The sequence below is a fragment of the Hyla sarda genome, chromosome 4, assembly GCF_029499605.1.
Source record: "Hyla sarda isolate aHylSar1 chromosome 4, aHylSar1.hap1, whole genome shotgun sequence".
NCBI classification, from domain to species: domain Eukaryota; kingdom Metazoa; phylum Chordata; class Amphibia; order Anura; family Hylidae; genus Hyla; species Hyla sarda.
Window position 1 is genome coordinate 326,962,109 of NC_079192.1, and position 21,461 is coordinate 326,983,569.

General features: G+C 40.1%; 1 protein-coding gene across 2 annotated transcripts in view; it reads right to left on the minus strand.

Annotated features, from left to right (window-relative positions):
• Window positions 1-7,138: 7,138 nt before the first annotated feature.
• DBN1 (drebrin 1) overlaps window positions 7,139-21,461 on the minus strand; it is an 80,242-nt gene continuing 65,919 nt past the window's right edge. The window contains exons 4-13 of one of the 2 annotated variants that reach the window (XM_056575007.1): window positions 21,003-21,077; window positions 18,699-18,842; window positions 18,186-18,263; window positions 16,632-16,783; window positions 13,847-13,910; window positions 13,689-13,748; window positions 13,216-13,321; window positions 11,605-12,248; window positions 9,208-9,310; window positions 7,139-7,784 (exon numbers count right to left, since the gene is read on the minus strand). In XM_056575007.1, the coding sequence (XP_056430982.1) occupies window positions 7,696-7,784; window positions 9,208-9,310; window positions 11,605-12,248; window positions 13,216-13,321; window positions 13,689-13,748; window positions 13,847-13,910; window positions 16,632-16,783; window positions 18,186-18,263; window positions 18,699-18,842; window positions 21,003-21,077 (1,515 nt within the window). In that variant the 3' untranslated portion in view covers window positions 7,139-7,695. Of the gene's footprint in view, window positions 7,785-9,207; window positions 9,311-11,604; window positions 12,249-13,215; window positions 13,322-13,688; window positions 13,773-13,846; window positions 13,911-16,631; window positions 16,784-18,185; window positions 18,264-18,698; window positions 18,843-21,002; window positions 21,078-21,461 lie in introns of both variants that reach the window. The other variant, XM_056575006.1, reaches the window with a different exon arrangement.

The window sequence follows — 21,461 nt, forward strand, 5'->3', positions numbered from 1 at the left end:
ATTGCTGCATACATTAACTGGCTGTATTAAGTCTTTGGCGGAGGCAGTAAAAGTTTCTTACTGCAGTAATCCCTTTTCAGCGGCAGCTGACCATCTATTGTCTGGTCTTCCAACTTCTTTGGAATGCTCCTCATGCCCAGGTATCCGTCTTGTAAATTTGTTCCTTTGGGAAAGTTTGTCTGTTATGTGTCTTGGTAGTTAACCCCATTCTGCTAGTGTCCCAGCTGATTGGCAGGCCTGATGGGATTAAATGGGTTTATCCAATAATGGCTTCAGCATATATTTAGAGCGCTTTGAAAAATACTTTGCACTTATCATTGTGCAACTTTGTTATATGAGTATTAACCATTCCAGCAAGTTGTTCCATTCGATAAAACCCTGCTCTAATGAAAAGCTATGCAATATCTGAACATTTCGATGAGACAGCTGCATGTACAGTATAAATTATTATTGTTTCTCAATGCTCCGGACATGTCTGTTTTAGTTAATAATTCTCCCGGATTATATAAATACATTTGTGGTGTCCCAGTGTTCCGTAAGAGGCATACATTGTCAGATTGCTGCAATGTTACAATGTCAGTGTGTAGTGTTTTTATTAATGTTGTTCTAGACTTGCATTATTCCATTCTATTTACTATAGGGATTTCCAGCTATTTATTCACAGGATTTTCTGCAAATTCAATAGTAAATAGCCTAGCAACCCTAGCACCTTAACACCCCCCCCCCCCCCCCAATGATCCATTCTTACCCAGGGTCCCCATGAGCTGTCAATCCACCCCTGCCCCCTGCTGTGGACCTCACTGCCAGACTCCGGAGGCTCAGGGGTTAATTTGCTGCCGCTGGGCTGGTACGTGACACAACGTGTCTGGACATGGGTGGAGCTTCCAGTGATGCCGCACATATATAATTAAATTATGCAAATTAGCATGGCTGGTATTTTTTTGCAATAAAGGTAACAACCCTATGTGCAACTCAAGCACAACCCAACAAAAGCAGACAGGTTAACAATATCTTTGTACTGTTTGTTGTTTATGGATAAAGCTTTCAAAGCCTTATCCATAAACTGTGCTAAATGTTTGCCTACTCTGCTGCCACCTAATGTTGAAACTGTACAGGGCTTGTGAGTTCAGGTCCCATAGACTGTAACAAGCCTATTAATTTCTATGACACAACTAACTGGAGGGATGGCTTTAAGTTTGTTATAGCCATGTGGTCAGTCTGTCCAGAGTGTAGTTCAGGGTCAGCGGTCAGGCTGGGCACGAGTCTAGATCAGTCTCCACACACACCTAGGCACAAATAATTCTTTATCACCCGGTCTGGGAGCACATGGAGATATTACAGACTCCCGCAGAGAGTCTAACTTTCACAGAAACTATTTTAGTCCTCACTAAGGAAATAAAGTATCTTGTCACCTCAGAGAAGGAGTAAAGTACATCCTCCACCTCTGAGATATAGAGGTTTAAGCCAGAGAGAAAAGCTTCCACAAGATCCAGTTTGCTTGTCTAGCACCTCAAGTAGTTTCAGCCAGGACCGGAGTCCTCACTAGACCAGCATCCTGCCATAGGGCATTGCTCATCATGTGTGAGTACCCCAAAGTCACCCACCAGAAGCCAAGCATACTGGTACTGTGTCACCTCCACGTAATCCAGAGAAGTGAACTCTCTTGCCAACATTCCCCCACATGCGCTTTTCTCCGCCTACAGGATCACACGAGGATTCCTCATCACAAGTACTGTGTTTCTGTGAACGAGAGACTGGGTGACTGAAAACTACCGTCAAGCTATGTATTATTAACACGATTTTCCCAGGGTGCCCTCAGCTTTAAATCTGTGTATTCCTGGCTGCTCAAGCTTTTTGAAGCACATTTTGATGCATATATTTCTTAGCGTACAACACATACAATAGGTTACCTTGTTTTTAACAGTAATAAGCGCCGTCGTTTAAACTGAACTGCAGCACAATTTTTTGCACTCTATTTTAAAAGGGGTATTCCGGCCAAATACATCTTATCCCCGCCGCTGGGTCCCCCCGCGATCTCCATGCTGCACCTGCATTCTATGCGGGGCTGCATCTCCAGTCTCGGAAACCTCTTTGTTTCCAGGACTGGAGATGTGACGTCACGCCACGCCCCCTCCATTCATATCTATGGGAGGGGCATGATGGCTGCGCGTTCGGCACGGAGAGATTGCAGGGTGTCCCAGCGGCGGGCCCCCTGCGATCAGACAACTTATCCCCTATCCTTTGGATAGGGGATAAGATGTATTTGACTGGAATACCCCTAGAAGTATGCAGGAAAAAGCAAGTGTTGGAAATTCATTAAATGGTATGGATTTGGATGCTAATCTGCGACAAAATATGTTGTAAATAGAGCAAATATACATAAAAGAAAACAAGTAGCAAGGCTATTCTTGGAGTTCCTACAACATATTTTGAGAGTGCAAAAATATGCTGTTTGCAAATACCCTTACAGGCACTGCTCCCTGGCAAAAGGCATGCAAATTAGCTCCCCGACAGTGCCTCTCTACAACCATCTATAGGTATAGTTACCCTGTAAGTCAATGCCTGACCCATTAACACCATTTAATACCTTAGGGTGCCCAGAGTGTAGTACTGTATATAGTTTACTAGCAGAGGAGATGAAAAGCAATAAATGATGCTCTGGTCCTTATATCCCTTCCCTCCCATTAACTTTTCTCTGCACCTGCCTGCTGGACAGTCGCCAGGATATTTAAAAGTCCTGGGCAAGGACTGCAGCCTGAGAGGAGTAAAGCATTTAGGAGATGTGCTCGAAGTCCCATAGACTTGCATGGGGCTCCAGACACAACAACCCCTCAACCCCCCCCCCCCACCCAAGAAATGGGGATAGGTAAGGGTTAATTTTAAGCAACTATATTTTAGTTGACATATGAGTAACATGTGCACCAAGTTTCATCAAAATATCTCCACCCTTGAGGAAATTATGTTAAAGTTACATACATTTTATTTTTTTTAAATACGACCACCAACCCCCACCCACCTCCATTCTATAATTTTTATGCCTATCAGGGAATCAGTCAGAGAGGTTATAATATTTTGCACTCAATGGGGGAGATTTATGAAAACCTGTGTAGAGGAAAAGTTTGAGTTGGCGATAGCAACCAATCAGATCGCTTCGTTCATTTTTCACAGGCCTTTTTAGAAATAAAAGAAGCAATCTAATTGGTTGTTGGGGCCACTCAGCAACTTTCCCTCTAGACAGGTTTTTATAAAGCTCCCCCAATATGTTTGAGGAGGCCACAGGTCCTCTTTAAAGCATAAAGCATCAGATCACACACACAAAAATAAAAAAAAGATTTTAATATGTTACTCAATACAGAATCTTGACCATGTACATCTCATTTGTATGCCTATATCACATATTTATTATGAAATCCCTCTTTCCATTAGCTCACAGTGTTAGAAATCCTTTCAGGGGAAGGGGGCGTGTCCCTCCCTTGTGGTGGTGAGAGGTGATTGGTGTGTCATCTCATGCAGCCTTGTCAATGAGTCATCTCTTTTCCATGACTCATGGACAAGTCTGATGCTGTAGCAGAATTGGTTAGTGTCCCAGTAGGTACGAAGGCCCCTAGTGGTGGAATATTCAGGGGCCGTTTTTTTAATTAAATATTCAAAACATTTTAAACAACCATATTACAAAAGGTCTTTTGGATCTGACAGTGCCCATTTAAGGAGCCTTAAAACATTAGATTTTTCAAAACCAGTCTCCTGCCAGAAGAAGAGACCCCCTTCTTTAGATAGCGGTTTTAAGGGCTTTTGCTCTTTGTCAGTATAGAGCATGGTGTACTAGTTGGCTGTGTGAGAAGCTTTTGATGAAGCTCAGTTGTATCTCCTTTCTGGAGCAGTGTTAATATGCATACCATTCTCAGGAAGTAATTCCCCCCCCTCCCTTCGTCCTGAAGAACTGGGTCAGTCATTGACTTACAGCTGCCTATAGGTGGCTTTAGAGAAGCAGCATAATTCCTTCTGGTAGATAGTTCATTTGCATACAGTGGATCTCACTAAGTTGTCCTATTATTCATACGTTAGGAGTATTAACAGTAAAAGCACAACACAGTGATATAAGACAAGATGCTCCATAATTGTTATATAAGGGGAATGCAAAAAGTATTTACTAAAGCAGACATGCCAGGAGATCAGACAGCTCCTCTATAAAAGAGGTCATAATAAGGAATTTATTCTATTTATCTGTTTCTACAACTTGCCTTATTATGTTGCTAATAGGACTCTTGGCATGAGTTGACATCTTGTATATTTTGGCCCATATATAAACAAATACCTCACGCTAACTGTTTTTTCCGGATGCAGTTTGGTGCTGTGATGTGATGAATGAGAATGGGTGAAAGTACTTTGTGCGCTATAATAACATCAGGTAAGCTGCTCAGGACCAGAGACGAGGACCACTGCAGTACTAATATGAAACCAAAACATCAGTGATAGATTCGTTCTGTCAAGAAAAAGTTGTTCCACTTTTCTAAGGCTAGGTCACACTATGGAATTTCCAAGTGGAATTCTTGCTCACTCTTTTTGCAAAATCCATCTGGAATACTTTACCATCTATGGGGACAGCAATGTATGTGCGGTTCTAGCAAGACTGATTGGTGCTGGTCGCACTCTGAATCTGCGGCTGGAATTTTTCAAAGTCATATTAGACATTTTCAGGGAATAAAAGCACCTCTAACGCAGAGCTTCTTTTTTAAGCAGAATGTATCCACCACTGAAGGGTCAGTTTATATAGATTTGTACTGTAGTTCCACTCATCATGGTTCAGCACCTTCTAACAGTAGGTATGTTGGTGAAACCAATACAGTATCTCACATTTGTCAATATTTCATTATTTTTTCATGTGACAACACTGAAGACTTTACTCTACAATGTAAAGTAGTGAGTGCACAGCCTGTATAACAGTGTTTAATGTTGTGTTCCGTCAAAAGAACTCAACATACAGTAAATAACCTTGGTAACAAAAGGGAGTACACCCTAAAGTGGAAAGGTCCAAATTGACCTAAACTGTCAATATTTTGTGGTCCACAATTATTTTCCAGCACTGGCTAAAGCCTTTTGGGCATAGAGTTTACTAGAGCTTCATAGGTTTCCACTGGAGTCCTCTTCCACTCCTCCATGACCTCACAGAACTGTTTGATGTTAGACCTTGTGCTTCCCCACCTTCCGTTTAAGGATGTCCCACAGATGCGCAATAGTGTTTAGGTCTGGAGAGATGCTTGGCCAGTCAATCACCTTTACCCCCAGCTTCTTTAGCAAAGCAGTGATTGTCTTGGAGGTGTGTTTGGGGTCGTTATGTTGGAATACTGCAAGGAAGGTGATCATGCTCTGATTCAGTATGTACGCAGTCATGGTTCCCTCAATGAACTGTAGCTCTCCAGGCCCTGACTCTCCCACCACCATGCTTGACTGTAGGCAAGACACAATTTGTCTTTGTACTTCACAGTTCGTTATCACCACACACACTTGATCTGAACCAAATATGTTAATCTTGGTCTCATCGGACCACAGGACATGGTTCCAGTAATCCATATCCTTAGTCTGTTTGTCTTCAGAAAACTGTTTGTGGGCTTTCTTGGGCATCATCTTTAGAAGAGGTTTCCTTCTGGGATGACAGCCATGCAGACTAATTTGATGCAGTGTGTGGTGTATGGTCTGAGCACTGACAGGCTGACCTCTCCCCCTTCAACCTCTGCAGCACTCATACATCGATTTCCCAAAGACAACCTTTGGAAATTATGCTGAGCATGGCGAAGCCTGTTCTGAGTAAAACCTGTTCTGTTAAGTCACTGTATAGTCTTGCCCACCGTGCTGCAGCTCAGTTTCAGGGTCTTGACAAACTTCTTATAGTCTAGGTCATCTTTATTTAGAGAAACAATTCTTTTTTTTCAGATCCTGAGAGAGTTCTTTACCATGAAATGCCATGTTAAACTTCCAGTGACCGGTATAAGAGATTGTGAGAGCAATAACACCAAATTTAGGACACCTGCTCCCCATTCACGCTTGAGACCTTGTAACATTAATGAGTCACATGACACCAGAAAGACAAAATGGCTAATTGGGCCCAATTTGGACATTTCCACTTCGGGGTGCACCTACTTTTGTTGCCAAGGTTTAGACAAACAGCTGTGTGTTATTTTGAGGGGACACACCATTCACAGGCTGTGCACTCACTTTTTTACATTGTAGCAGAGTGTCATTTCTTCATTTTTGTCACCTGAAAAAATAAAATATTTACAAAAAAAAAAGTAGGGGGTGTACAAACTTATGTAAGATACTTTATGACATCATAATGTCATAAAACCAAGACGCTTTGTATCTAGACTATCAAATACTGAAATACAGACTTAAAATTAGAATCTGGCCACAGATCGGGACGAAACAGCATGTTGACTTGTCAAATCTTTGTGAGCGAATTACCATGGACCAAGTCTATTACAAGGCTTGACTATTGTGCGGAGCGAACTGTGTGAATGATTGCTAGATCATCCCTTTGCTGCCATCACTCGTTGACCACATGTCCCCTACTAAACAGGGAGATTTGGGATCAATAATGATGACTTTTTTGATGGGTCAAAACAACCCAATCAGCCAATAAATGTTGTGTTTACTGAGGACATGATATAAGGTTACCTTTTAATGCATGAAATCTACAGCAAGTAAAGTACATGTGAATGGTCCCTAAGATGAGGCACAGCATTCTTCGAGTTCAGCATAATGCCCACCATACAAAATAACCACAAGAGTCCATGCTTGGATCCAGACTCCTTTAATAACACACGAGCACAGTCTGTACAGTGTTGTGCTTTCAGAACTTTACTAAACATGAAAAAGAAAATGAAGCTTCGCTGTAGGTCATGAAATGAGAAGGCGCAAAAAGTCAGAGGTGGTCAACAGAAAAAAATATCTGTGTGCACAACTTTTCTCAATCTCCACAAACCTACCAGCAGGAGCTTATGATCCAAGAACAAGGCATGGCACCCCCGCATCCAGGGAATAAATAGGAGCACAGAGCAAATGAATAATATAAAGGAGGGGGGATGCTACAGTGGAAAATATGCCCCCCCTGCCCTGTGGGGATGTGCAGGGGTATTAAGGGTTAATTATTGCCATAAGTTTCTATTTTGTTTCCTCAAAAAGCTGCAGGAACAAGTTACAAAGATAAAACTACAACAAGAAATTCTCTCTGCATCCTTCAATCCGAATGCAAAAGGCAGTCGGCACAGGCTGGTAAAAAAAAAAAAAATAATAATAATAATAATTAAAATAAAAAATCCAGCTAATAACACTGAGGGAACCAGGTGCTTGGCTGCTGCTCCTGGATCTGATGCACAAGGTCGGCTCAACCAATAGGGGTTAATAGCAATCCCCGTTATCGTATCAAATAAAGCAGAGAGATGCCAGCAAGGCTATGACTGGCGTGTTAGAATATATAGAAAAGTATAACTGAAAGGTGGAGAAGTAATCGACAACCTGGCTCCGACCCCCCCTTCCCAAAATCACATATGGTGGTAAGGAAAGGGGTAAGCAGACAGGGTCTTACTAGCATGGCTCCAACAGGGGCAGAAGCCTCAGCCATTACTACAATACTTTGCTGTTAAACGGCTGTGTCACATATTCGTGTCACGTGTATTAGTGTAAATTGGGAGGGGATTACTAAGCACTTTCACCAAAGCCGCCTCCTTCTTCTTCATCTTCCTCTTCTTCCATGACTGGGTCAGAGTCCCAACATGTAATGTCAATCTCTGAAATGCATAAAAGAAAAATGCTTACTTTGCCGATCTATACCTATGAGAAATGCAGTTCACAGGAGATGGAAATGGTCTACAGCAAAGCTACACATTTTCAAATACTGTATTTTAGGGTGCTTTTTATTTTATTTTGTTTTCATTTTTAATGTTTTGTTTTGTTTTTGCTTTAATTTTTTGCAGGACATTTTTTTTCCCAAGCTGGAGCTGAAAACTTTAAAAATTAAACTTATCATGTTCATGCTACTATACCAAGAAAAAAGGAGTTCTAATATACCTCAATTTCTGATATTAACACAAAACAGTGGAGGCAGTGCGTGAGACACTTTCGTGAGACACTTTCTTTCACTAGACTATAGCGCAGCAAGTAAGATACAATACAATATAATTGATACTGCGGTATCATTTCTAGATAATACTGTTCCTATCATATGTGCATAGGTTTATAGAGGTCTATTGGGGCCTGATATGTTTGTATAATATGGACTATGCAGCAATATACATATTTATTAAATCATTTTGATCTGCAATGCTACAGTTTGTCATTGTATTACATACAATACATTATTTGCACTTGTCCTTTATTTGTATCTTGCACTCTCCCAAATGTATCATTTGTGTGGTTATGCTTTATGCAGCATTTTAAAATATATATTATAAAAATTGTTTCATTTTAATATGAAAAATTGAGGTATATTTGAACACATTATTCTTCTTCGAATTCCCCTGAGTATTTTTGAGACAATATGACACCAATAAGAGAGAACTGGATTTACATGTAAGGTGTATAAAAGGACTATTGTATTCATGATATTCATGCTGCCTGAACCACATGTCATCGCGGCAGTAACTGGTGGCTTCTTCCTGCCCTTGAGATTGTAGAGCTGTCTCCATATCCAAACAGTAACAGATCTACTGGTGCAGGCTTGTAAAGTGGGGACTACTTCAATGACTCGTGATTCAGGCAGCATGAAAGTGATGACAGGTTTTCTTTAAATTTAAGCCTTATATAAAGTGGAAATGAAATCGAAAAATAGGCAGAAATGTTATAATATTCCTCAGAACAGAAGGCAATGTTTAATAAGTTATATTTACACAAATGCAAGTCTATGGGAGGGGGCGTAATGGTAATGGCCATCACACCCCCTCCCATAGACTTGCATTGAGGGAGCGTGGCAGTGACATCATGAGTGGGGTGTGACAGTGACATCACGAGCCTCCGCCCGCATCGCCAGTCCACAACCCCCACCCCCCCTCCACATCGCCAGACACCGTGACCTTTGGATAGGGGATAAGATTTCTAGGGGCGGAGTATCCCTTTAAGGTTAAAGATACAAACTAAAATCATTTAGGGCCTATCTACAGACAGCTGTTTCTGGGTTCCTGCCCTTTGTCAGTACTGAGCAGGATGATTTATTACCTGGTGGTTTGTTGTAAAACACTGGTGGTGGCGCTTTAGCAGATAGGTCATCGGACTGAGCAAAATCTTCATCCTGTGACTGGCTAAAGTAACCTTCACTTGCCTGGAAAATATGAAAAAGAAGAAACTTTTATTAGTCTATAATGTAAATACATGAGTAAACGCATCCTTGACATTTTATATGAAAGCTGTGGAATAAACTGACTAGGACTACATGCCCATAATTAGCGTGCACATAAGTTCAAGCCTCTGACAACTCGAATTTCAGAACATGAACAAAACTATTACGAGATAGCGAGAAGTAAAAATCCTTGACTTAGGCCATCACCTATCTCTAAGAATTTAATTTTCGTGTTTTTCTCCCACATAAGTATCTGTGTGACACCAAACAATATTTTATAGACTATTAATATGTAATATGTTAGTATCTTTATTGAACGTGGTAGTTTGGGGCAGTGATTTGATTTATATAAAAAGGTACAGTAACTGATGCACAGAGAAGTATGATGACCAGGCTATACAACCTATAGACATTACGCATAGGTAGCAGATAGCAAAGAAAACAGCTGAATATTCTAAGAACAATCTTATGTCTAGGAATACTGTAGGTGGCCATACAATAAAAATATATGAAAGAAAAGCAGCAACATGGCTAACAGCCATTCCTCCCAACTCACCGATAATCATGCATGCTTGCATTGGCCGAACATACATGTTTTTTTTTTTTTGGGGGGGGGGGGTTCCTAACAGAGAAAGGGAAATAAGGCTCTGCCAGATTCCTTTCCTATCTTCCTTATGAATTAAGGATGTTGACATTCAAGTGCTCTAACCCTTCTTTCTGCCCATAGCAGCCGGCAGAGAACAGTAGGGGGGACTTTTAGTCATACTCAGGGAAAAACACAGACTGGATATCTTGGCTTTTCTCAGTAGATTTTGATTAACAAGGTGATACCAGTTTAAAGTAGCCATAAACACAAACAGAGGCATGACTTGGGCCTCATGTCTACCATGTGTCATTTATAATATTGGTATTTTCTTATGGGGCAGAAGTGTCTTTTGGCCCCCTTAGGCAAAAGGACCCTGGTGCGACTGCTACCTCTGCACCCTCTATAGTTACACCCCTGAATACATATGAATACATATTAATACATATGAATACACAGTTAGGCCCCTAAATTTCAGGACTGTCACTAGTATATTTCGTTATTCCTAAATATGGGCTGCCAAGCTTCTTTGTTTGGATATGTTCCTACATAGTCACCAGAAGACTTAGTTTGGTCTATTAAACTCTATGGATATACTGGTATACGCTTGAATATCTTTGAAGAGACTATACTAGTGAAAGACATAAAACCAGTGTTGATATCCTATATTAAACGTACCACGATCGGTTCTAACAAAATTCTTCTCAACTAGAACACTATTTTACCCATTTTACTTTTTTTATTTATTTATTTATTTTTTAACTTTTTGTTTGTTTCAAATCAATTCTGTTTTACTGCAGAGCACATACACAGTATAAAATGACTTTCTATCCCACCATTTAAATGGCAAGACATGTTGAAATGCTATACGTACTGTGGGAGATTCTTACACCTATGGACAACTATATACACTATCACTCCCCAAAGATTAAGGACAAATTACTCTCTTAGCTCTTAGGGATGTATAATTTGTTACAATGTGGTTATGCCGTACACTTTTCCCTTAAATGTAGAATCCCATTATTCACATGCATGAAAACCCTTTTTCCCTTAAATGGTTGGTCCTAACATTGGTCCTAATGTCATGAAGGGATTCATTGATAATATAATGTAAAGACTTCTAAATCTCTTTTTGGACCAATTTCTGAAATTACAGACAACAACACATGCAAAAAGAAAAATGGAAGAAACACCACTCTGACAATAAGGCCTTAGTCTTAACTCTTAATCTTTGCAAAGTTGAAGTAATAATCATAAACAAACCACTCAAAAGACGATAGCTAGAACTACAATGATTTTCTATAAGAGACTAACAGAAAACACAGAATTTCCAGATTGTCGATGTTAGCCATCCTACTAGTACAGCCAAAGTTTTTCCAACTTATATATAAAAATGTCCACGTGGAAAGGGGGACACAATGAATTTTAGTGTCGCTTTGTGCTATTAAAATAAAATATTGAAAACAAATGTGAATACACTTTAATAATTGGTGTACAATCTTCCTGAAAAAATATATAAATATAGCATGACACTTAGAACCACCTTGAATCATGGGGAAAACACCAGTAATCTAAATGAATAATACTGTGCCTAGTCATTATTAAGGGAAAATGCCCTGACTTTGAACTGGTTTAGGGGAGAATAGATATCAATTCTAGAGTATTATTTTTAATATTAAAGATTGAGGCACACCTGAGTTCCTTCTCTTTGAGATGTCTCTCCATTTGTGAGAAGAGAGTCTGTAAGCTCTGGCTGATGACAAGAAGCTTCTTGCAATGCATGCTGATAGCTTAGAGTCATCTGATGAGGACCCTCAATGTGAATAATACTCTGGGGATCCTCCTCTGCCTCCATGTCACAGAAGGTAGGAGGTGGTTGTGGTAGCTCCTCAAAGTTCAGAAGGTTATCCTCAGGGACAGGAGGAGGACATGCCTCTGTTTCCCCAAGGTTTTTTTGCTCTGTTTGGATGTCCTCATGGGATGTCATCAAATTGCCATCTGTCCAGGTGGATTCCTGAGGCTCCTCATTCTGCCACAAATCAAGAAGACTAGGAGCTTCTTGTGTTGGAGGGGGGTGAGCACCTGACATCAAGTCAACCTCTCCCAGCTCCATCACAGCTTCTTCCTCACTCCCTGTCAATTGAGGAGCAGCTGGGAATCCAGCATCGTCATCTCTTGTCTCCATAAAAACATCTTCTGTGAGCCCTTGTGGCTCCCACGCACTATCCTGGACAGTCTGCTCAGAACTCAGGGCTTTGTTCCACTCTTCACCCAAGCTACTACGACGCTCCTTCTCGGGAGTACGAGGTGGTCCTGCTTCTGAGGAACTTCTCACTGCTGCATGTAAAGGAAGAAAACATCAATAAGGGGAAATAGAACCTAGAATGTTGCTAAGTACATTTATCCATTATTTTTCAAAAGTTAACATGTTGACAGACAAACAAAAGGACTAACAATGTAAGAGACTTTTAGCTTACAAAGCCAATACGGAGCTCACGGGAAACACTGGTACTCCCATATAAAAATCCACAAAATCTGAAATTCTGTTGGGAAGAAGCTTTACAAAAGTTTAGATCTAGAACTCGGAATAAAGTCATACAGAAAGAAACTGTAAAAAGCTGTTCATGTGAACATAGAGATCAAACTGGTTATTGCGCATAGTATTAACAAAGCAAAAACATGGCAACCTGTAACCGGTTGGCAATGTGCATCCAAGAGGACTGCAACTGGAATGTGCTAAGAGCCTCTTTAACCTAGTGGCACTCACATATTCCATAGGTCAATAGTAGACAGATATAATTTTTGCCTAACAGTATGGTTTGCAGATAGGAAACCATAAGCAATATTTTGGTTGAATTAATAAAGGCCATAAGGGCCTTCTTTCACATCCCATAAACTTTGAATTAGTTACTTCATGAGACATACATATTGGTTTGACTTCCTCGGGTGTTGTCTGTTAGAAAATCCCTTACCCAATGACCTACTCTGGCATACGTTAGGAGATTTATCAAAACCTGTCTAGAGGAAAAGAGGCCCAGTTGCACATAGCAAGCAATCAGATTGCCTATTTCATTTTTAACAAGGCGTCTAAAAAAAAAAAGAGAGCTGATTGGTTGCTATGGGCAACTTTTCATCTAGACAGGTTTTGATAAATCTCCCCTATGAGCCAAAATGTGGGGTGATCCTTAAAGTCTCAGAGCTGCTACCCGCACAAGGCACAGAGTGAAAACAAAAGGAATACACATACAGATAGGCAAACAAGAGCCATGAACATTGTAGCATTTTTTTGTTTGTCTGGACTCACCGGTTCGAGGAGTTAGCAAGGAAACATTGCCATCTAATGCCTTCTCCTGTTGCTTGAAAAATTCCCTGGGGTTTTCGGTTCGCTGGGCGATAATGGCAGCAGCCTCCTGTAAAAGAAATGGAAAGATAACAAAAAATAAGTTAATTGTGTACTCAGCAAAATGCTACTAAACAATACCAGGAAAAAACCAAGATAAATCAAGGTCACTATTTTGGCCATTAGAGCACAATAGGGGAAATTTAGCAAAACCTGTCCAGAGGAAAAGTTGCTGAGTTGCCCATAGCAACCAATCAGATCACTTTCATATTTCAGAGGCCTTTCCAAAAAAGAAAGAAGCGATCAGATTGGTCGCTATGGGCAACTCAGCAAGTTTTCTTCTAGACAGGTTTTGATAAATCTCCCCCAATATTTTTATCTACACTAGACAACACAGTAGTCCCATACGATATGCTGAGACTATAAAAAGAACCTACTTCCACTTCACTTTCTGTCCTCTTTTGTTCTGCTGCCTCGTCTTCGTCCCTCTGGTCCATCTGGCAGGGTATAAACAGACAATTCTATTAACAATAATAAAGCACTGCTGGCTACATACATGGACTAGAAAAGGCCTCAGTGCTTGAGATTAACTCACAAATATGGAATTGCTTTGTAGTCTTTTCTTTGATTCCTCTGCTTCTTCATCTTGCAGTTTCCTTCTGCCAGTGAAATAGAGAGCATGAATGTAAATTATGTAGATCTTCCTTGTGTATATTTAGAGTCTAAATTTACATTCTATAAGGCCTTTTTGTCTTAGAAGTTTGCCCATGAAACAAACATACATACTATCCTTAGGATGAATGTCTGATTGATGGGAGTTGGACAGCTGGGACCCCCACTAAGTATAAAAATGGAGTCCCCTGTTCTGTGTCTCCCCTGGAGCAGTGGCGAAACGTGTACTGCTGTTCCCTTCAACTGTAAGGGCTGCACAAAGAAAGAAAAGTACTGTTCACTGAGTGACCTACAGAGTCGAAAGGATCAGGACCAGGAGGGACATGGGTCCCCTATTCTCATGATCGGTGGGGATCCCCAGACAGTCGTCCCTTATCCTGCAGAGATAAGTCTGTCCTTTTAGAAATTGGATCAGCCTTATCACACTACTTAGGCTGCATTCACACTATGAGCATTCATCCGTTATTAAACATCCGTTTTCTGTATTGCATAATAAAAAATAACAGATGTATAATAACGGATTAAATAACCGGTCCTAATGGCTGAATAACGTCTGTCAAAATAACGGGCATATTCATCCGTTAAGACCAGTTATAACATCCATGTACCATTATTTTATGGCCGTTTCAACACCTCTGCCTACCGGGACTACTACTACTCCCATCATGGAATAGATTAGTTTCCATGATGGGAGTAGTAGTTCCCCAACTGTGGGAGTCTGCCGGTGGCTGGGGAGGCTACATTAGTGTTTGTACTACTACCCCCATCATGGAACAGACTCAGTTCCATGATGAGGGTTGTAGTACAGGGGTATAACACACGTGTAGGGCAATTAAATGCTAGCAGCACGCCAACTTTGTACATTTCATGAAGTGAGTGACTTTAAAAGACATAACTCACATATCTTGAAAATGGAAAATTCTTCCGACTTTATTTTCTTAATCCATATTGCACAATGGTTAGTCTCGCAGAACTTTCATCTTAAATTATAAGCAGTGGAAAACAACAGCATTTTCAGTATGTTCACCAGTCATGACACAACGTTTCAGGGGCTCATATCCATGAGCCATGAATGCACCCCCTTATTCAAGGCGCATGAATAAGGGGGTCTGCCCCTGAAACGATGTGCCATGACTGGTGAACATACTGAATATGCTGTTGTTTTCCACTGCTTATAATTTAAGATGAAAGTCCTGCGAGACTAACCATTGTGCAATATGGATTAAGAAAATACATTCGGAAGAATTTTCCATTTTCAAGGTACGCGAGTTATGTCTTTTAAAGTCACTCACTTCATGAAATGTATAAAGTTGACGTGCTGCTAGCATTTAATTGTCCTTTATGTGTGTTATACTCTAGCTGCTGAGAAGAGTTATATGGAGCTCTGAGTTTTTATGGGCATTTGATATACTGATCTTTTTAATTTGGGACTCAACTGACATATTGTGTATTTGAAGGTTGTAGTACATGGGCTGAGGGATTGGTCACACCGGGTCTCACTTCTGAGACCCAATGCGATCAGAAGTTATTAAAAAAGGGAGCGGGCTGCACTTTTAAATTCCCCGCTGGGAGCCCTGAATGGCTACCAACGAGGAGCCATACAGGGCTCCAGGCAGGGTTTTTAAACTACTAATTAGACCCCCAAATTTATGCCCCCCATGCATATTTATAATAATTACTTGGCCCCAGTGTGTTTATAATAATTCACTGGCCCCAGTGTGCTTATCCTTATTTCGCCTCCTCAGTGTCCTTATTTCCCCTCCCGCTGCCTGCTCCTCATCTTCTTGGTGCAGATGAGATGAGATGAGTACCCGTCAGAGATTAGCAGCAGAGAATAGACATGTCCCAGCGGTGCGTTGATGGCGCTAGGGGCAGGGTAGCAGGGCGGGGGGGAAATAAGGATAAGCACACTGGGGCCAATGAATTTTTATAAACACACTGGTGTCGGTGAATAATTATAAACACTGGGGCCAATGAATTATTATAAATATGCATGGGGGCATACATTTGGGGGCCAAGTTAGCAGTTTAAAAACTCTGCCGGGAGCCCTGAGTGGCTTTTCGGTGGCGGCCATTCAGGGCTCCCAGCAGGGAGTTTAAAAGTGAAAGTAAAAATACATCGTACATCGCAGGAGAGCAGAGCATGCCACCCTCTCCCGTTTATTAACTTCTGATCGCATCGGGTCTCAGAAGTGAGACCCGGTGTGATCAATCCCTCAGCCCCTGTACTACAACCCCCATCATGGAACATAGTCTGTTCCATGATGGGGGTAGTAGTACAAACACTAATGTAGCCTCCCCAGCCACCGGCAGACTCCCACAGCCAGGGAACTACTCCCATCATGTAAACAAGTCTGTTCCTTGATGGGAGTAGTAGTAGTCACCTCTTTTGAGCATGCTCAGAAGTAATAACCGATATTTTAAACCGGATGCAAATGGCAGACATTAAAGGCTCATCCGTTTGCCATAGACTTCAACGTTAACATTTTAACGACCGTTATTTTTGACAGAAGAAAAATTAGTGAATGTGATATTTTTTCTTTCGTCACAAATAACGTCCGTTATTCATAAAGGTCTATAACATGAATGGGATTTTGTAACGGATGTTTTTAAGGGTTTTCTAACGGATGTTTATAGCGGATCTTTTAACGGAGCAAAAGTATAGTGTGAAAGCAGCCTTCGATGCCATGTTTAGAAGATAGCAGGTACCTGTGTTCCTCTATTTGCTGTTCTCTTTCCTGGTAACGTTTCTCACGTTCTTCTTGTTCTTTTCGTTCCTGTTCCATGCGTTCCTGCTCAAAGCGTAATCTTTCCTCAATAGCCTTCTGCCTTTCTTCTTCCTTCCTTTCTTCTTCTTCTCTCTGCCACAAACATATGAATAGTCATTCACTGTCCAATACTACACATGTATATGCACCTATAATTGTCACCACAAAAATGACTACCATAAATTCCAAAAATAGATAAACTTTATTAATAGAAAAAATAAAGAAAAATATAACAACAACTGGACAGACAACCCCTAACATACATATCCCCCAAAACATGCATGGGATCCCAGGTAACATCAACCATAATAGTGGAGTATGCCAAATAACAAAGATACCTCCTCCATATAACACTGTAAGGTAATGTCAACCCACGAAACAAGTTTGTTGGGGTGCACGGGGTCTCCTGATGGTCACTAGAAGTATGCCTGTCACAGGTAATGTACTGAATTGATGTATTATTCTGATCTTCTAGGGTCTATGGTTGACATTACCTTACAGTGTTATATGGAGGAGGTATCTTTGTTATTTGGCATACTCCACTATTATGGTTGATGTTACCTGGGATCCCATGTATGTTTTGGGGTATATGTATTTTATGGGTTAGGGGTTGTCTGTCCAGTTGTTCTTATATTTTTCTCTATTTTTTCTATTAATAAAGTTTATCTATTTTTGGAATTTATGGTAGTCAGTCATTTTTGTGGTGACAATTATAGGTGCATATACTGTGAGTTGTTTTGTCACTTAGTATATGAATTGTATGAGATTATTTTCCTAGAAGGATTGTAGGTGTTACATTATACCAATACTACACATGAAAGGCAAAAGGCAAGTAATGCAAAGTAGTAGAAAACAATGAAGATTCTCCTAAGTAATAAATATTGTGTGGAGATAATATTTTTCAACACTGTAGATGATTATGGATTGGGAAAGCATAACACAATTAATGACATTTTTTATGTTCATTGTTTTATTATCCATAATGTTGAAAGCTTTGATACATATTCCCTAAATTAGTTAACCATCAAAAATCCGAGCGCTATACTGAAAAATTCCTTTGTTTAGACCGAGATTATTTCATCTCAATATTACGTTGAAAACCCTGTCCCTGTATTTATTTGTGAATCTATGCTATAGTTCACACAGAGCAGTTTTGAAAAAAAGAAGTTAGTTCTATATATTATACGAGGATTAACTTAATTAAATGGTGCTAATCTGCAGGAATCATATGGCATCAAAAACAGAAATTTGCAGCAAATATTATTGGGCCTGCCTCAGATTTCAGCTGTAAATCCTCAGCAGACCTTTCCAGTGTAAAAACCCATTGAGTAAATCTTATATTTTGGCTGCAGAAATGATTGCTCGTTCTTGGGAATTGAAGTTTGGCAGGATAAGGATAGGATAAAATGTTTGAGACCATGTCAAAACAGAAGGACATTGAGGTTAATATGATGACCATTCCTTTAAAACAAAGGTGTGATGAGGCCGTATTTACTTTTGCCTGTTCCCAGAACTGTTCCCTGTTGAGACGTTTCATCTCCACCGCTGCGTCTGTCTTTTGGTAATTGGTTCCCTGTGAAGGAGAAAACAATGTATACATAGATAAGTGTGGGGATACCATCAGAGATAACACTGAGAAGTAACTACATCCCCGGTAAAGAAAGCATATTGCAAAGCCTCTATTTGTAAAACCCGGCCAAACATTTGGTCACACAAATATATCAAGCCATATTACTTTAAACACTAAAGCGGACCACAGATGACACGATATGTGAATAGTTAGGACAATTTATTTTTCTCAATAAGAGCAGAGTCAATGGGACCAGATACAACAGACTCAATGGCTTTGGGAGGCCGGGAACAGAACCGGTCAGTAAAATAGCATAAAACATAAAAATAGAACCAACTGTTCTTAGTAATGTTTGCTACTGTAAAAATGATTTAGATTGTTAACAATAATTGTATCTATGGCTAGCTTTATATCCCACAAGCAACACATTTTGCCCACCACTGGATCAGTTCCATCCTCTTTGAGCTGTAGTCGTTGTAAGACTGGACTTGCCAGCCTTCCCGAACCATTCGATAGGCGCTGGTTTATTGCCAAAGGATCTATGTCCTCTACACTGCTTGCGTTCACAATAACGTCCACACCCTATAAAATAAGGAATAATAAAAATAAAAAAATGCTCTCAATCCAAACTTTTACAGAATTTGTTAAAGTGTAATAAAAGAAGAATTAAACCATCAATGTAAATGGGTAAAAGAATACAATAACTCAAATGTTGGATCAGACAAACACCACATGATCAAAGAAGGAGCAGCACTCAAAGTGGAAAGACACAAAGAGTTAAGACACTGTGGTCATCTAAGTGAAGACACACCATAAACAAATACACACCAAGCCCTGCGCTACTGTCTAAAGAAGAGTTACAAAATTGTTTTTTCAAGAAAATCCAAAACCTATAATATTTGTTGGGCTTGTCATACAGGCCGTCAACATCAAGCCATGCATTGCAAAATGTCATATATGTACCATGGTTTATTTTGCATTTCTATAAGTTGTTTTGAATTTCCTTTTCTTCGGATTCCTTATATTGAAAACAAACATAAAAAAACAACATAATACAAACAAAAATAAATGAATGAGGACATAAACAAAGAATCACTAGAAAAGAACATGATTTCACAAGGAGGATGTCTCCGTAAACCAAGCCCTTGACAACCTGTCCTGCAATTAAGCAGCTAGTCCCTATGGGAGGAACAATTGTATATGGACTTTCTCCCCCTCCTATAAACATATTAGGGGAGTTTATCAATGCTGATGTGTTCAAATGCACATTTGAACAGTTTTTTTTGTGTACTTGCGCCAAATTTATCAAATAGGCGAACACCGTAAAAAGTCCACCCACCTTACCCAACTCCTGCAAAATTTTAAAAACACTCTTTCTAGGCAAGAAAAATTAATTGCGTAGGCTTGCGCCAAAATGCCATGAATTGCGCCAAAAATTGTTCCTAAATGTTTTTAACGCAGTTCCTTATCCAGTCACTACTTAAAATCACAGCTAAAAAAGTTTGTTGAAATGTAACACTTTTTGCAAAAGCACTTACAGCTACAACTTATAAAAAAGCGCAAACTTTTTGGCACGCAAGTTTTTGCGGGAAATTTGCACCTGAAATAGACAAGAACACTGAAACAGCTGGAGGCAGCTGGAGGCACCCTGTATAGGTGAACTAAGGGCGCAAGTGTTGGCCCCAGCAGGCATCAGTGACGTCGCGCCTGCTGGGGAAGTCTGCCTGGTAGTGAGCACACCACCAGGCAGACAAAAAAACATTTTTAATAAAGTAAAAAAAAATTAAAGGCAGGGAGGGGGTTAGTGATAGATGGACAATAGGCAGGGACAGAAAAAAAAAGAAGATGGTGGGAGCTACTCTTTAAAGGTGTTTTTGAGGCAAAATTTATTGATGACCTATACTCAGGATATCAGATCGGTAGAGTGCCGACACCCTGCATCCCCTCAGATCAGGGTGGCCAATCTGGGTAACTTCAACTCAGTTAGTGGGAACTGGGCTAGAATAACCCAACCTGGCCACTGCACAATGTATGGAGCTGACTGCTTCCTGCTCGGTTTTATAGGGCATTGAGCCAACACAGCTCTGGCAACCAGCTGATGGACAGATATTTTTTACATTGAAAAAGAGTTTATTAAGTAAAACCAGAGACACAGTGGTAAAAAAGCCAAAGATACAACAAACTCAATGGCTTTGGGAGGCCGGGAACAAAACCGGTCAGTAAAACAGCATAAAACATAAAAATAGGGGGGACTAATCTGATTTCGATGGCCTACCATGAAATAGGCTCCTAACAAATTTTGCCTTTAATTCTATATTACAAGCTTGAATTTATACAGGAAGATGCATTGTTGGAAGTAATATGGGAGCAATATCACACAAATATGTGAACTAAATGCATCAGTCTATCCAAATATACAACTACAGATACGTAAATGAAAAAGTGGTAGGTCCAGCTTCTCAGCAGATACTGTTAAAATCCAAAACTTTAATGAAGGTCAATAAAACATGGAAAAGTAATGTTAAAAGCAGACACGCCTTCTGGCGTGTCTGCTTTTAACATTACTTTTCCATGTTTTATTGACCTTCATTAAAGTTTTGGATTTTAACAGGCGGCCCGCTTCGTCCGAGCTCCAGGGCTACAGAATACAGAGCAACCCCCTTTACTTGTGGTCCATGTGGTGGGTGAGCTGAGTTGCAACTTTTCATTTTTTTCTTACTACAGATATGTAACAATACTCACCTGGAAAAATTCTGCCACCTGGGCCACATGACTGGCACATGCACACTTCCTGGCATCAGGAACATCTTCACCAACCTAAGAATGATACACATGGGGTAATACAAGAACTACATAGAACATTCATTGGTTATAGTTAACGCAAATGCATTTGTGATTGATATAATAAGGAGCAGCATATATAACAGACTGCCCTAAATGTTCAGCAGGTGAGATGACTATAATGTGCACAGTTTACTTTTTCATACAACAATTTGCAGTAGTATTGTACCGCGCCTAAGCAGTACCATTAAAGCCGACTATAGACAAAGATTAGGGATAATCAAAGTCATTTTACAAATGATAATCGAAATCTGCTTCATCACTGCGAACACCTATTGTGCCTGCAACATTTCTAAGCTTTTAGGAGGTAAATGCTAAAATATGTGACACAATGTCAAAAATTAATATTTCTCAAAATAT